Consider the following 17,412-nt stretch of genomic DNA (forward strand, 5'->3'; position numbering starts at 1 on the left):
AATAGAATCCATGAGCTCAACATGATATAAATCAATAGGGAGAAAGGAAAGCTCTTCCTTTCCACTATAATGCCAACCAATAAATGTAAAAGGAATAATATAAACATAAAACCACTTATCAACTGGAGAGTGGTTCAGACTGAAGTTGTCAATGGAGGCTAAGAATGGGTAAAGTTTCGATGAGGAACAGGATTTTAGCACCATACTGGAACATCTTCCAACAGTTACAAGGAAAAATAGAACTTTACAGTGAAGACATCAACATGACTAGATGATCAAGGTTAACATCACCAGTGATGGGACAGAATGACATAATGAGAAAATCAAAGTTTGTCAGGAATACATGCCTGAGTCTAGGCATGAAGAAACATCCAATGGAATCAAGTTGAGTGCCAGCCTACAGAATATAAGGCCTGTATTCTTTTAAACTCTCAAGGACATGATAGACAGAATGACTGAGGAACTGTTCCAGGTTACAGGAGGCCAAAGAGACATGACAACCAAATGCAAGGTATGAAGGAATCCTGTACCTGAAAACTAAAAAAGACATTTTGGGGGGACTTCCCTGGTGGCGCAGTGGTTAAGACCCCATGCTCCCAATGCAGGGGGCCCAGGTTCAATCCCTGGTCAGGGAACTAGATCCCACAGGCATGCCGCAACTAAGAGTTCGCATGCCACAACTAAGGAGCCAGCATGCTGCAACTAAGGAGATGGCAAGCCACAACTATGGAGCCTGCCAGCTGCAACTAAAAAGCCCACCAGCCACAAGACCCGGCACAACCAAATAAAAATAAATAAATATATATGTTTTTTAAAGTATGAAGAAAAAGACATTTTGGGGACAATTGGCAAAACTGAAATTTGAACAGGTTCTCTAAATGGCAATGTTGTATCAATTGTTGACTTCCTGACTTATTGGGAGGTCTCTGTTTAGGGAAATACACGCTGGAGTATTTAGGGGATGAAGGATCAGGTCTGAAGCTTGTAGTCAAATGGTTCAGAAAAAGACTCATTGTGTGTGTGTGTGTGTGTGTGTGTGTGTGTGTGAGAGAGAGAGAGAGAGAGAGAGAGAGAAAGAAAGAGAGAGATATTAAAAGTTGGTGAATCTGGGTGAAGGCAATAAGGGAGTTTTTTTGTAGTGTACTTGCAAATTTTCTGTGAGTTTGAAATTACTCTGACATCATTTTTTTAAAATTAAAATTGCTTAGTGCTGATGGAACTCTAAAAAAAAAAAAGAATGCCTTCAATGGACTCATCAGTAGACTCAACATGACTGAAGAAAAAATCAATGAACTTGAAGACAGGTCAACAGAAACCTCCCAGTGCTCACTCCAGCAGCATATATACTAAAATTGGAATGATATAGAGATGAATAGCATGGCCTCTGCACAAGGATGACATGCAAATTTGTGAAGCGTTTGATATTTTTTAAAATGATGGGGGGGCAGGGATAGAAATGTAAAGCTTTAGAATGCATTCAAACTTTGATTATTATCAACTTAAATTAGACCATTATAAATATAAGTGGGTTTATGTCAGTCTCATTGTAACCATTAACCAAAAATTTGCAGTAGATAACAAAAGATAGTGAGAAATAAATCTAAGCATACCAATAAAGAAAGCCATCAAACCACAAAGAAATAGCAAAGAAAGGAACAGAGGAACTACGAAACAGCCAAAAACCAATTAACAAAATAGCAATAAATACATACCTATCAATAATTACTTTAAATGTAAATGGATTAAATTCTCTGATCAAAAGACACAGAATGGGTTCGTGCCCTGGTCCAGGAGGATCCCACGTGCCGCGGAGCGGCTGGGCCCATGAGCCATGGCCGCTGAGCCTGCGCGTCCGGAGCCTGTGCTCTGCAATGGGAGAGGCCACAACAGTGAGAGGCCTGCATACCACACACACAAAAAAAGAAAAGCTTTCAAAAAGACACAGAATGGATGAATGGATAAAAAAAACAAAACCCATCAATATGCTACCTATGACAGATTTACTTCAGTTGTAAGAACACACACAGACTGAAGGGTCCATCTTTTTGCATGATGATATTCCATGCAAATGGAAACCAAAAGAAAGTTGGGATAGCTATACTTATATCAGACAAAACAGACTTTAAAACAAAGACTGCCATAAGAGACAATGAAGGGCATTACATAATGATAAAGGGGTCAATCCAACAAGAGGATAAACATTTGTAAATATATATGCACACAACATAAGAGCACCTAAATATATGAAGCAAATATTAACAGGTCTAAAGGGAGAAATAGGCAGCAATACAATATGACAATGGATAAATCGTTCTGACAGAAAATCAATAAGGAAACATTGGCCTTAAACAACACATTAGACCAGATAGACTAAATAGATATATACAGAAATTCCATCCAAAAGCACCTGAATACACCTTCTTCTCAGGTGCACATGGAACAGTCTCTAGGATATGATAGGCCGCAAAACAAGTCTTGACAAATTTAAGAAGACTTAAATAATATCCAGCATCTTTCCCAACCACATGGTATGAAACGAAATCAATTACCAGAAGAAAACTGGAAAATTCAGAAATGTGTAGCAACTAAACAACATGCTACTGAATAACCAATGGGAACAAAGAAATCAAAAGCAAAATCAAAAATATCTTGAGACAAATGAAAATGGAAGTACAATACACCAGAACTTAAGGGATGCAACAAAAACTGCTCTAAGAAGGAAGTTCATAACAACAAATGCCTATTTCAAAAACCAAGAAAAATGTTAAATAAACAACCTAACTTTAAACCTTGAGGAACTAGAAAAGAAGAATAAAAGAAGCCCAAACTTAGTAGAAGGAAGGAAGTAACAAGAATCAGGGCAGAAAAAAATGAAATAGAGACTAAAAAGACAAGAGAAAAGATCAATGAAACCAAGAACTGATGCTGTGACAAGATAAACAAAATGGACAAACCTTTAGCTAGACTCACCAAGTAAAAAGAGAGAGGACTTGAACAAAATCAGAAACAAAAGAGGATATGTTACAACTGATACCACAGAAATACAATACAAAAGATAAGAGACTATTACAAACAATTATATGCCAAAAAATTGGACAACCTAGAAGGAATGGATACATTCCTAGAAACATACAACCATCCAAGACTGAATTATGAAGAAACAAAGAATCTGAACAGACCGATTACTAGTAAGGAGGTTGAATCAGTAATTTAAAACCTCCCAGCAAACAAAAATCCAGAACCAGATGGCCGTACTGGTGAATTCTACCAAACATTCAAAGAAAAATTAATACGAATTCTTCTAAAAATCTCCCAAAAATAGAAGAGGAGAAAACGCTTCCAAACTCACTTCACAAGGCCAGCATTACCCTGATACCAAAACCAGACAAGTATACTACAAGAAAAGACAATCACAGGCCAATATTCTGGATGAACACAGATGAAAAATCCTCAACAAAATATTAGCAAACATGAACTCAACATACATTAAGAATCAAACACCTCAGGGCTTCCCTGGTGGCACAGTGGTTAAGAATCCGCCTGCCAGTGCAGGGGACACAGGTTCAATCCCTGGTCTGGGAAGATCCCACATGCTGCAGAGCAACTAAGCCCATGCACCAGAACTACTGAACCTGCACTCTAGAGCCCACAAGCCACAACTACTGAAGCCCGCATGCCTAGAGCCCACACTCTGCAACAGGAGAAGCCACTGCAATGAGAAGCCTGTGCACCACAATGAAGAGTAGCCTCCACTTGCCACAACTAGAGAAAGCCCATGTGCAACAATGAAGACCCAATGCAGCCAAAAATAAAACAAACAAATAAATTTATTTTAAAAAATTTTAAAAAAAGAATCAAACACCTCAATAAAGTGGGATATATTCTAGGGATGCAAGGATGGTTCAATAACCACAAATCAACAAATGTGATACACCACATTACCAAAATGAATGATAAAAATCCATATGATCATCTCAATAGATGAAGGAAAAGTATTTGACAAGATTCAACATCCATTTTTGATAAAAACTCTCAACAGGGCTTCCCAGGTGGCGCAGTGGTCGGGATTCTGCCTGCTGATGCAGGGGACACGGGTTCGTGCCCCGGTCCGGAAGGATCCCACATGCTGCGGAGCAGCTGGGCCCGTGAGCCATGGCCGCTGGGCCTGTGTGTCCGGAGCCTGTGCTCCACAACAGCAGAGGCCACAACAGTGAGAGGCCCGCATACAGCCAAAAAAAAAAAAAAAACTCTCAACAAAGTGGGTATAGAGGAAACGTATCTCACATAATTAATGATATATATGACAAGCTCAGAACTAACACCATAGTTAATGGTGTGAAGCTAAGAGCTTTTCCTCTAAGACCAGGAACAAGACAGGATGCCCATTCTCACTATTTTTGTTCAACATAGTACTGGAAATCCTAGCCAGAGCAATTAGGCAAGAAAAAGAAATAAAAGGCATCCAAATGGAAAGGAAGAAGTGAAACTTTCATTATTTGCAGATGACATGATATTATACATACAAAACCCTAAAGACTGCCAAATAACTGTTAGAACTTATAAATGAATTCAGTAATGTTGCAGGATACAAAATTAATATACAGAAATTGCTGCATTTCTATGCACTAATAATGAACTATCAGAAAGAAAAGTTAAGAAAACAATTCCATTCACAATTGCATCAAAAAGAATAAAACACCTAGGAATAAGTTCAACCAAGCAGGTGAAAGACTATACAATGAAAACTATAGGACACTGATGAAAGAAATTGAAAAAGACACAAATAAATGGAAAGAAATTCCGTGTTCATGGATTGGAAGAATTGATATTGCTAAAATGTTCATACTACCCAAAGCAATGTATAGATTCAATGCAATTTCTATCAAAATTCCAATGGAATTTTTCATAGAAATAGAACAAACAATCCTAAAATTTGTATGGACCCACAAAAGACCCCAAATTGCCAAAGCAATCTTGAGAAGGAATAACAAAGCTGGAGGCATCATGCTCCCTGTTTGCAAACAGTACAAGACTTCTCTTTGTTTTGTGTGTTTGTTTTGCATATTTGACTTTCCAACCATGTAAATGTCTTACACGATTCTAAAACAAAATTAAAACAAATGTTAAAACAAAAACTAAAATAATTAATTAAATAAATTAAATTAAAACAACAACAACCAAAAAAACCCATAAGCTACACCTAAAAATCAAAAGCAGAATGAAACAAATGAAGCTACTCGTATGTTACATTTGTGGCTTAACCACACACAGAGAAATTAGTTCTAGTTACTTTAAAGCACAATAATTGGGTTATATGTCCCTAGAGAGACAACCCCAAAGCAAATAGATCTATAAAGAAATATTAAATTATTTGCAGTAGGAATATTTTAAGTACTAGTAATATTGCTCTGACTATCTTATTTATATATACATATACACATCTACAGATGGATGGATTAATAAATAAAAGACACAAAAATGAAACTAAAGTAGAAACTCTATAATTCTAAATTTTTTTTATTGCAAATAGCAGTATGAACTCATGGGGTCTACTCTGTTAAGAGTATATTTCCAGCTACAACGTTAATAAACATTGAAAACATATCATGTGAAAGAAGCCAGTCACAAAAGACCACATATTGTACGATTTCATTGATATGAAATGGCTGAATAGACAAATTCATCAAGGCATCAATCAGATTAGTGGTTCATTAGACTGGGAGGAAGGAGGAGAATATGAGATTGACTGCTAATGGGTACGATAATTCAGGGGGGACAAAAATGATCTAAAATTACACGATGGTTATGGGTGCACAACCCTGTGGATTTTTTAGAAAAACATTCCGTTGTACACTTTAAAGGGTAAAATGTATGGTATGTGAATCAAGCTACTAAAAAAAACTAAAAGAATATATTTCCTTGCTCTGCCCACCAAAACAAAAAGCCTAGAAACAATGACCATGTCAGTAGCACTAAGCACCATAACTGGGGTTTTCTCCCAACCATTCTAGGTAGACCCTTTCAGTCTTTTTTGCTGGTTCCTCCTCATTTTCTTTGACTTTCTCATGTTGAAGTGACCCAGAGATAAGTCCTTTACGTCTATCATTTTCCATCTACCCTCTAAGTGATCTCCTTAAATATCATCTATATGCTGATAATCCCCAAACGTATGTCTCCAACCTAGGTCTCAGAACTTTCTTTTGAACTTCAGACTTGTATATCCCACTGCCAACTTAATATTTCCACCTGAATGTCCAATGGGCATCTCATACTTCAGATACAATATTCCAAACTGAAATCTCACTATCTCTCTATGCCCCAGGTTCTTTCTACCTTCTTTCCCTTCTCAGTTAATGACAACTCCATTCTTCAAGTTGCTCAGATTAAAAAATATTGTGTCATCTTGTCACACTTACACTCCACATCAGTTCTATCAGCAAATTATGTCAGCTTTACCTTTAAATTATATCCAGTACACGACTACTTCTCATCATTTTTACTACTCTGGTCCAGGTCACCAACATCTTTTCCCTAGATTAATGCAATAGCTTCCTAGTTGGTCTCTCTGCTTCTGCCCTTGTCCCTGACCTCTTCCCCTATTCTTCTTCTCATAATTCTCTCATCAGAGCAACCAAGGCAATCCTCTTAAATCGTAAGCAGATACTATCACCTGTATGTTCAAAACTCTCCAATAGCTTCCCATCTCATTCACAGTAAAAAGCCAAGATCCTTAACAGGGCCCATAAGGCCCAATCTGATCTGCCCTCCTTCCCTCCAATTACCTTTCTTCTCTCATCTCTCACTACTCTCCCTCTCATTTGCTCTATTTCAGCCACACCAGCCTCTTCGTAACAGGCATATTCCCATCTCAGGGCTTTTCTAACTGTTGTTCCCTCTTCCCTTAATTATGTGCATAACTAGCACCTGTATTTCCTTCATATCTTTATTATTACATTTTCAAGATGCATTCTTAACTACCCCATCTAAAACTCCAAGTCTCATCCCTGATTCTATATATCCTCCTGCTTTACTTTTCTCTTAGAATGTTTCACTATTTAATGTATGTTATATTTAACTTACTTACCTCATTTATTATCTGGCCCACAACAATGTAAGTACCATGATAGCAGAGAGTTTGTCTCCTTTGTTCAATGTTATATCCCAAGCATCTATAATTATTCCTGTCACACGCAGCATTCAATAAATGGTGAGTGGATGAATGAATGAATCCTCAGTACCTGAAGAACCTGGAAAAGAAATTTGAAAATAGAACACTGCTTTAGAAAAACACCTTAGAAAACACATAATTCACACACAAAAAGATTTTTAAATGGTTGACTTCAGTAGTAATTAAATAACTGCAAATTAAAGAAATTATTTTACATCTATGAGGTTAACAAAGATTATTAATACTAACGATAACCATTGTTATCAAGGGTGTATGACTATAGGCAATCTTATACCATGCCAATAATACTGTAGATTATTGGAACCTTACAAGAGAATAACTGGATATAACCTATCCAGTTATAACCTATCCAGTTATAACCTATCCAGTTGATAACCTATCAGTTCCACTTCTAAGAGCCTGCCTCCCACCAAAAAAAATTAAGAAAGTGCATGATAACATGCCAAATAGTTGCTGATAAACACATTCTATATAATGGCAAGAAGTTAAAAAAACCAAATTACCCATCAACAGGTGTAAATGCATTAAAATGTATACCATACAAAAAACTTTTAAATGATGACATAGATGTGTAATTGTTTAAATGGAAAAATATTAACTGCACATTGTTAAATGGCATAGGTAGATTACAGAACTGTATGTATAGCGTGATTCCAATTTTATAATATACGAATGCATATATATGTATTCACAGAGGGAGGGGTGAAAAGATGGGAAATAAATTTTGATAGTGGTTGGTAGAAGTATAAATGATTTTTGTTTTCTTGGAGCTTTTCTTTATTTTGTGATTTGGGGCGGGGAGTGAGGGGCAAGGAGTATTGTTACTAAGCACACAAAACAACGTGGCCATTACACAGAAATAAAATTTTAAATAAATACTGAAACACCGTGTTGGGGCTATTGATATCTCATAGAAAAACATATTTACGATTACCATCTCCAAAGAAATGAAGCACTGGTACAAACAGTCTCACAAATCTACACACACAACCGAACTCTGCCTTTTATTGTGGTTTGCAGCCACGTTCATAGTGAAACATAAAAGGAAAAGCACATCCACAAAATCCGCCTGCACACACGACTCCACGGCCATATCAGTCACAGACAAATGCCTGGCAAATAAAGTCCTATCAAGCCACACGCTCACAGTCCTTCACACGTCGCTCCCACGGCCTCAGGGAACCACCCGCACAGGCAAAGCCCTGCCCGGCGTCCTCCTCCAACAACACAGGCACCGGGTGGTCCGCAGGCCCCTATTCCACCCAGCACAAAGAGTCCCGGACTCTGAGCTCGCGACTTCCCGAGGACTCACCACCGAGCCCGCAGACACAGGCCCCAATTCCGCACCTCAGCGCTGCCCAAGTGGCACAGCCGGTGCAGCCCGAGTTAGGTAATCCATTAAGGTCAGTGCCGGCTGTGTCCGAAGGCAGCACAAGCCTCGGTCCGTTAGACGCAGGATAACTCTTCCCAGAGCCCCTCGCGGCTCGCCGGGGCGGGACTGGCCCTCCAGTTGACGAGTAGCGGGAATAAGCAACCGCTGCGTTGAGGGGGCTCTCAGATCTGCCGAGGGGCCTCAGCTGAGAGTTTTGCGGCAGCTGCCTCCAGTGAGTCCGGCCCTCGGAGCCTGGGAGTGCCACATGGTGCTGAGAAGAATGTGAAGAGATCCTCAGTTTTCCTGCCCCGGACTACATTTCCCAGAGGCCGTCTCGGCCCAAATCTATTTTCTGCGAAAAGTCGCCTCCTCCTTACAGTTGTCTGGATCTTTGGGTTCTAGGCGTTACGGTATCTGGTCCGTGAGGGAAGCACCGCTGAGTCGGTTTCGTTCCGTCTGGTCACGGCTCCACCTGGGACTGGACTTCAGTGGGGTGAAAGTGGGGCAAGGTCTGGGCACCTTGAAGAGACGAGATGGGCCAGCCTGAGCCTCAAGCTCCTGGAGGCAGTCAGAAAAGGGAGGAGTAAAAAAAAAGAAAAGAAAAGGGAGGAGCACCGTTGCGTGATCGGGTGTGGGAGCTTTCAGCGGTGGAATTTGTGGTAGGGAGTCTACGGGGTCGAGGGACTCTGAGGTCCAGTGACTTTAGGGTCGTTCTAGTTTGCGACCATTCGTGTGACCATGGTCGCGTCGTCTGTTCTAGTGACCTCTTGATTCTGACTCTGCAGTTTTTCAGAGACAATGTGCTCTGTCCGTTCTTTGTGTTTCTGCTTTTCTGACGGGCACCTGTTACAATATTGAAATTTACATGGTTAAGTCAATACATGAATCACCAAAATATTAAATGGAAAAAAATTATAGAGATTCGTGATTGTGTATTACTGGAAACACCCACGCTTTTTTTTTTTTTTTTTTTTACACTGTGTTACTCCATATTCCATGTGTGTTATATGGACAGAAGTGATACAGGTAATCTAGAAAGATGTTGTTGAAGAAGGCAAAGACACTGAGCCATCAAATGAAAGGTCATGTCAATAATTCAAAGTAGCCTCGCCATCAGGAGTGAAAAGTGTAAGTTGAAAAGTAGACAAGTAACCAGGTGCAAAAACCTAAGAATCCAGCAACCCGGACTATATGTCACTCTTGCCCTAAAGACCCGATTTCTTTTTTCAACATTTCACATGAGTTCCACTCTGATTTAAGAACTTAAAAACAATTGACAGGGCTTCCCTGGTGGCGCAGTGGTTGAGAGTCCGCCTGCCGATGCAGGGGACACGGGTTCGTGCCCCGGTCCGGGAAGATCCCACATGCCGTGGAGTGGCTGGGCCCGTGAGCCATGGCTGCTGAGCCTGCGCGTCCGGAGCCTGTGCTCCGCAACGGGAGAGGCCATAACAGTGAAAGGCCCGCGTACCGCAAAAACAAGACTCACTGCAATAATTTTGCAGTAGAGACCAAAATGGAGAAAATATCCAAGAAAACACTATTGTATGCTTTTGTGCAACAGTATGTTGGCAAAGAGAACAGAATACAGTAGACTACAGCATGCTAAATATCAGGAACTTGTAGTCGTGAAGCTACACAAAGCCTAAGGAACTATGTTATCTCTAGGAAGCAGAATAAGATAGTCTTCCTTTCACAGCCTTCCTTTCACTAGATGATAATGGGCACTGTTTCCGAAAAGTGTGAATTTCTTTCTGGGAAGGGAAAAGAGGCTCCCAAACACTGCAGAGAGAGAACATGTCCTCTAAATAAGTTTTGCTTATTTGTCTCATGTGTCTTTACCAACAGTACATTTTTCTGTCAACTGTAAGAATTATTTTTTGCTAATTATTTTGTTAAAAGATGAGAACAGAGTTGGTTCTATGTCCATTCAGCTTCCTAATTTCATTTTTTATACTTGTAGATTTGTCTATTTCTCCTTTTATTTCTGTTAAGCTTTGCTTTATATATTTTAAAGCTCTCTTGTTGGATGATACATACTTAGAGTTGTAATAGCTTCCTGTTGGATTGATCCAATAGGAAATTATGGAATCTACCCTTTATAATATCACTTTTTGTCTTAGTTTTGATATTACTGTAGCTTCACCATCCTTCTTTTGGCTAGTGCATTATCTTTTTCTACCCTTTTGCTTTTAACCGTTCTGTTTTATTTTTAAAGTATGTCTCATTAAACAATATTATTTTAAAAATAATGACAATCTTACTCTGACATATTTAGTGAATTTACATTTAATGTAGTTGGGTTTTGGTCTACTACCTTAGAATTTGTTTTCTTTTCAGCCTAGCTTTTTAAAAAATTTTAACTTTTTGTTTTGAAGTAATTCTTGATTCTCATGCAGTTGTAAGAAATAATTCAGGGAAATCCCATATACCCAGTATCCAGTTTCCCCCAGTGGTAACATCTTGCAATACTATACACTGTATCACAACCTTCACATTGATACTTTCAAGTTATTTCCATCATCACAAGAATACTTCATGTTGTCCTTTTACAGCCATACCCACTTCCCTCCTTCTCTTAACCCCCTCCTTAAGACCTGGCAACCCTAATCTGTTCTCCATTTCTATAATTTTATCTCTTCAAGAATCTTATGTAAATGGAATTATAAAGTATGTAATTGGACTATTGACTTTTTCACTCAACATAATTCCCTGGAGATTCATAAGTGTTTTTACATGTGTAAGTAATTCATTCCTTTTTATTGCTGAGTAGAAGTCCATGTGGATATGCCACAGTTTGTTTAGCCATTCATTCATTGAAGGACATATAGGTTGTTTCCAACTTTTGGCTGTTATAACTAAAGCTGCTATATACATTCATGTACAATTTTTTCGTGTATGTGAAAACAAATTTTCATTTCAAACACCAAGGAGAGTTTTAGAAGGAATTTGTCCATTTATTTATTTTTTTAATCTATCTGGAATTTTCACTGAGATTGTATTGAGTATATAGATCAATTGGGGAGAACTGACATCTTTAAAATGGTGACTCTCATAACCATAAGACACAATATGAGCACAATATATATCTTCTTTAATTCCTCTAAGCAATATTTTATACTTTTTAATGTACAGATAATGAAATATTTTGTCAGATTTACCCCTAAGTATTACAGAGTTTTTGATGCATTGTAAATGGTATTTAAAAAAATCCAATTTCCAATTGTTCATTGCTGGTATATAAGAAATACAATTGATTTCTGTATCTTGTAGCCTGATACCTTGCTTAAGTCACTTAGTATTTCTACTAGAGTTTGGAGGTTCCACTGGATTTTCTACATAGATGATCATGTCATCTCTGAGAAAAGACAGTGATATCTATTCCTATTGCAATCGGCAGATATAGTATGGACCCGCCCACCCACCCAAAATATGGTTGGGATGTTGAGACTGATGACGCCACACACACACCAAGAGGGTATGAAAAGTTTTATTACTCACAAAATGAAGCTTTCTAGGAAAAGCAAGGCAGGTGTCCCAAGAAAGTCTGCAAGTTGTTTGCAAAAGCAAGGAAAGGAAATTGGCGTGGAGCGTTTATGGCAGAGGCTTGTGTGGTTTAAATCTCCCGCTAGTGTCAAAAAAGAGAGGAGCTAAGCTTGCCCAGATTGGGGGCACAAGAGAAATAAGGAGTGAAGCTCAAAGCTGTAAGCAGCTTCTTCTGCTGTTCCTGGTGCTGGTTGTGTGCGTGTTTGGTGTGGATCTGGTGAAACAGCAGCTGAGGAGACTCCGGAGATCACCATGGCTGACAAAAAGACCAAGGAAGGACTGAGTACAATGATCATATTAATTTGAAGGTGGCAGGGCAGGATGGTTCTGTGGTGCACTTTAAGATTAAGAGGCATACACCACTTAGTAAACTAATGAAAGTCTATTGTGAATGACACGGTTTGTCAATGAGGCAGATCAGATTCCGATTTGACTGGCAGCCAATCAATGAAACAGACTCACCTACACAGCTGGAAATGGAAGATGAAGATACAAATGATGTGTTCCAGCAACAGACAGGAGGTGTCTACTAAAAAAGGAACCTGCTACTTTACTCCAGAACTCTGTTCTACAGACCAAAAGGACATTCTCAATTAGAAAAATGCAATTTGGTTCCACCACATCCTAACTACCTACAGTACGGTTTTCTCTAGTCTTTCATTTTCCTCTTCCCCATTCCTTTATTGTACGTAAAGTAACTGGTGTATACAGAAGCATATTGCTTTCCTAAAAAATAAATTATGGCCAATGGTATGTTTTGATTGACATCAAATGAAAATGGGTTGGGGGAAAATACTAGTTCTGTGAAAATGTTGCCTTTCCATTAGTGGTATGCTTGGTCACCTCTTATCTTTATATGCCAGTAAGTTATTTTGCTCTCGCTATTTAACACAAAAAAGGAATATAAAAAATCCTTGCAGGGCTTCCCTGGTGGCGCAGTGGTTGAGAGTCCGCCTGCTGATGCAGGGGACGCGGGTTCATGCCCCGATCCGGGAAGATCCCACATGCCACGGAGCGGCTAGGCCCGTGAGCCATGGCCGCTGAGCCTGCACGTCCAGAGCATGCGCTCCGCAACGGGAGAGGCCACAACAGTGAGAGGCCCGCGTACCGCAAAAAAAAAAAAATTGTTCAGCTGGAGAATTTTAATGTTTTTCATTTATCATTGTTAAACCAAGGACAATTTTATGACTTTTTTCTATGTAGATGTCACAAGTAAGGTAGTCTCTTTAAGTAGGGATAAATTACTCTAAAAGAACTAAATCCTAAAATAGTATAAATACACTTATTTACAAAACAGAAATAGAGTCACAGATGTAGAAAACAAACTTATGACCACCAAGGGGGAAGGGGGAGGTAGGATAAATTGGGAGATTGGGATTGGCATGAACACACTACTATATATAAAATAGATAACTAATGAGGAGCTACTGTATAGCACAAGGAACTCTACTCAGTGCTCTGTAATGACCTATATGGGGTAAGAGTCTAAAAAAGAGTGGATATATGTATAACTGATTCACTTTGCTGTACAGCAGAAACTCATACGACATCATAATCCAACTATACTCCAATTAAAAATTAATTTTTTAAAAATAAAGAAATCCTAGATAGTTGTCCCTTCAAGACAAGCACTTGTTTAAATAAACTTCTTGGTTTGGTTTTCTTTTTTAAAGCTATAAGCAGGCAAACATCAAAAAATGAAATTAAGCTCTTCATCACACTATCAAATCTGTATGCTGTTCATTTCTTTTTCTTTCCTGGTTTCTCTGGCTAAAACCTTCTATAAAAGACTGAACAGAAGTGGAGACAGTGAATATCTTTGCCAAGATCTTACTTCGAAGGAAAGCATTCAGTTTTGTACTATTAAGTGAAATGGTAGCTGGAGATTTTTCGTAGATGACCTTCACTGAGTTGAAGCTTTTTTTCTTTTTCTGCTAAGTGTATTTATCAAAAATGGATGTTGAATTTTGTCAAATGCTCTTTCTGCATCTGAGATGGCAATACTGTATTTTCCTTCTCTTTTAGTTTGTTAATATGTTGAATTACACTGGACTTCAAATCTTAAACCAATCTTATATTCTTGGGATAAACACCACTTGGCCATTGTTGCATTATCATTTTATTAAGAACTTTTTGCAAATAGGTTCATGAGGGATATTAATCTGTAGGGTTTGTGGGGGCAGGGGAGGTGGGGTAATTTTGTCTAGTTAACTCATAGAATGAATTGGGAAGAATTTCCTTCTTTTCAATATTCTGGAAGTGTTTGTATAAAATTCTTATTATTTATTCTTTAAATGCTTAAGAGAATTTTAAATGTTTAATTAAAATTAAATAGAAATGTTTCATAGAATTTACCAGTGAAGCCATCTGGACTTGGCTTTTTTTGTAGGAAGGTTTTTTTTTTTAAGATTTATTTATTATTTATTTGTTTATTTTATTTATTTATGGCTGGGCTGGGTCTCAGTTGCAGCATGCGGGCTCTTCGTTGTGGTGCACGGGCTTCTCTCTAGCTGTGGCGTGGGGGTTTTCTCTTTAGTTGTGGCGCGCAGGTTCCAGGGTGCGTGGGCTCTGTAGTTTGCGGCCTGTGGGCTCCAGTTGAGGTGCGCGAGTTCGGTAGTTTTGGCACACAGGCTTAGTTGCCCTGCGGCATGTGGGATCTTAGTTCCCTGACCAGGGATCGAAGCCGCATCCCCTGCATTGTAAGGCAGTTTCTTTACCACTGGACCACCAGGGAAGTCCCTGTAGGAAGGTTTTTAATTCCAAATTCAATTTATATTATAGATATAGGGCTATTCAGGTTAATTATTTATTCTTTAGTAAGGTTTGATAGTGTCTGTCAAGAAATCTTTCTATTTCACCTAAGTTGTTTAATATATTGGATTAAAGTTTCTATGCTGTACTTTGTCGTCCTCTTAACATTTGTAGAATCTGTAGTGATGTCACTTCTCTCATTCCTGATATATCTCCATTTCTTTCCTGACCAGTCTTGCTACAGTTTTATCATTTTTATTAATCTCAAATAACTAACTTTTGGTTCCATTGATTTTTCTGTTTTCTATTTCATTGATTTCTGCTCTGATATTTATTATTTCCTTTGTTTTGCTTACATTGTGTTTAATTTGCTCTTCTTTTTCTGGTTTCTTAAAGTGGAAGATGAAGTCATTGATTTGAGACCTTTGTTTTTTGTTAATATAGACATCTAGTTTCTAGAAATTTCCCCTTGAACACAGTTTCAGTGGCATCTCATAATTGCTATGTAATATGTTTTCATTTTCTTTCAGTTCAACATACTTTCTAACTTCCTTTTTGATTTCTTTTTTAATCCATGTGTTATTTAGACATGTGTACATTTCCAAATACGATATTCAATAATTATCCAGATATCTTTTAGTTACTGATTTCTAATTTAATTCCATTGTGGAAAGAGGCTTGTTTTGTGGCCCAGAATATGTTTTATTTTTGTAAATGTTCCATGTGCACTTGAAAAATATTAGTATTTTTTGCTGTTGTTGGTTGTAGTGCTCTGCAAATATCAATTAGTTCAAATGATAGTGTTTTTCAAATCTTCTATGTTTTAACTGATTTTCTGTCTACTTGTTCTAGCAATTACTGAGAGTATTACTGGACTCTGACTTGTAATAGTGGATTTATCTCTTTCTCCTTCCAGTTTTATCAGTTTTTGTTTCATGTATTTTGAGGCTATTATTAGGTGCATGAACATTTACAATTGTTATTCTCTATGATGAACTGACAACTTTATTATTATGAAATGATCTTCTTTATCTCTGTAATATTTTTTGCTCTGAAACCTGCTTTGTAGATATTTATATCCACTCCAGCTTTCTTTTTTTGTTGTTGTTTTTTGCGGTACGCGGGCCTCTCACTGTTGTGGCCTCTCCCGTTGCGGAGCACAGGCTCCGGACGTGCAGGCTCAGCGGCCATGGCTCACGGGCCCAGCCGCTCCGCGGCATGTCGGATCTTCCCGGACCGGGGCACGAACCCGTGTCCCCTGCATCGGCAGGCGGACTCTCAACCACTGCGCCACCAGGGAAGCCCCATCCAGCTTTCTTTTTTTAACAGCTTTATTGAGATGTAATTTACATACCATATAATTCACCATTTAAAGTGTATGTAATTCAATGATTTTTGGTATACTACATTATTACATTTTTATATTATTGTAAAATACATAACATAAAATTTGCCATTTTAACAATTTTTAAGCGTACAATTCAGTGGCATTAAATAGATTCAAAATGTTGTGCAATCATCGCCACTATCTATTTCCAAAACTTTTCATCAACCCAAACAGAAACTTTGTAACCACTAAGCAATAATTCCTAATTCCTCCCTCCCTGCAGTAACCTCTAATCTATTTTCTTTCTCTATGAATTTGCCTAATCCAAATATTTCATATAAGCAGAATTATACAATATTTGTCCTTTTGCATATGAGTTATTTCACTTTGCATAAATTTTTCAAGCTTCATCCATGTTGTATGTGTCAGAACTTTATTCCTTTTTGTGGCTGAAAAATATTCCATTGTATGTGTATAGTACACTTTGTTTATCCATTCATGTTTTTTCCACCTTTTGTCTATTTTGAATAACGCTTCAATAAACATTGGAATACAAGTATCTGTTCAAGTCCCTGCTTTCAATTCCTTTGGATATATACCTAGGAGCATAATTGCTGGGTCACATGGTAATTCTATGCTAAACTTTTTGAGGAATTGCCAAACTATACCATTTTATATTTTCACCATCATTGTACAAGGGTTACAAATTATGCACATCCTCACTAACATGTATTATTTTCAGTTATTTTGAAAATACCCATCCTAGTAGGTATAAAGTGGTATCTCATAGCTTTATTTGCATTTCCCTAATTACTAATGATGTTTAGTCTTTTTATGTGTTTATTGGCCATTTATATATCTTCTTTGCAGAAATATATATTCACGTCTTTGCTCACTTTTTGAATTGGGTTGTCCTTTTGTTGTTGAGCTTTAGGAGTTCTTTATATATTCTGGGTATTAAACTCTTATCAGATATATGATTTACAAGTATTTTCACCATTCTGTGGGATGTCTTTTCACCTTCTTGATGATGTCATTTGATGCACAAAAGTTTTTAATTTTGATGAAGTCCAATTTATCTATTTTTTCTTCAGCTTCTTGTGCTCTAGGTGTCATATCTAAGAACCCACTGCCAAATCCAAGGTCATTCCAGCTTTCTTTACACAGCATTAGCATGGTATATCTTTTTCCATCCTTGTACTTTTAACCTATTGGTATATATTTAAAGTG

General features: G+C 37.9%; 1 protein-coding gene, 1 non-coding gene and 1 pseudogene across 2 annotated transcripts in view; 2 read left to right on the plus strand and 1 right to left on the minus strand.

Moving 5' to 3' along the window:
- Positions 1-9,126, minus strand: part of ZNF569 (zinc finger protein 569) — a 59,113-nt gene extending 49,987 nt beyond the window's left edge. Inside the window, exons 1-2 of the mRNA XM_033844248.2 lie at positions 8,502-9,126; positions 7,085-7,247 (exon numbers count right to left, since the gene is read on the minus strand). Coding sequence (XP_033700139.1) covers positions 7,085-7,089 — 5 coding nt within the window. The 5' untranslated portion in view covers positions 7,090-7,247; positions 8,502-9,126. The remainder of the gene's footprint in view (positions 1-7,084; positions 7,248-8,501) is intronic.
- On the plus strand, positions 1,323-1,429 carry LOC117309329 (U6 spliceosomal RNA). The gene has a single exon (XR_004523617.1). It is a non-coding gene; the product is annotated as a U6 spliceosomal RNA (small nuclear RNA).
- Positions 9,127-12,170: 3,044 nt separating the features above from the next.
- On the plus strand, positions 12,171-12,652 carry LOC101330912 (small ubiquitin-related modifier 2 pseudogene; annotated as a pseudogene).
- The last annotated feature ends 4,760 nt before the right edge of the window (positions 12,653-17,412 follow it).

Source organism: Tursiops truncatus, chromosome 19, assembly GCF_011762595.2.
Source record: "Tursiops truncatus isolate mTurTru1 chromosome 19, mTurTru1.mat.Y, whole genome shotgun sequence".
Lineage (NCBI taxonomy): Eukaryota > Metazoa > Chordata > Mammalia > Artiodactyla > Delphinidae > Tursiops > Tursiops truncatus.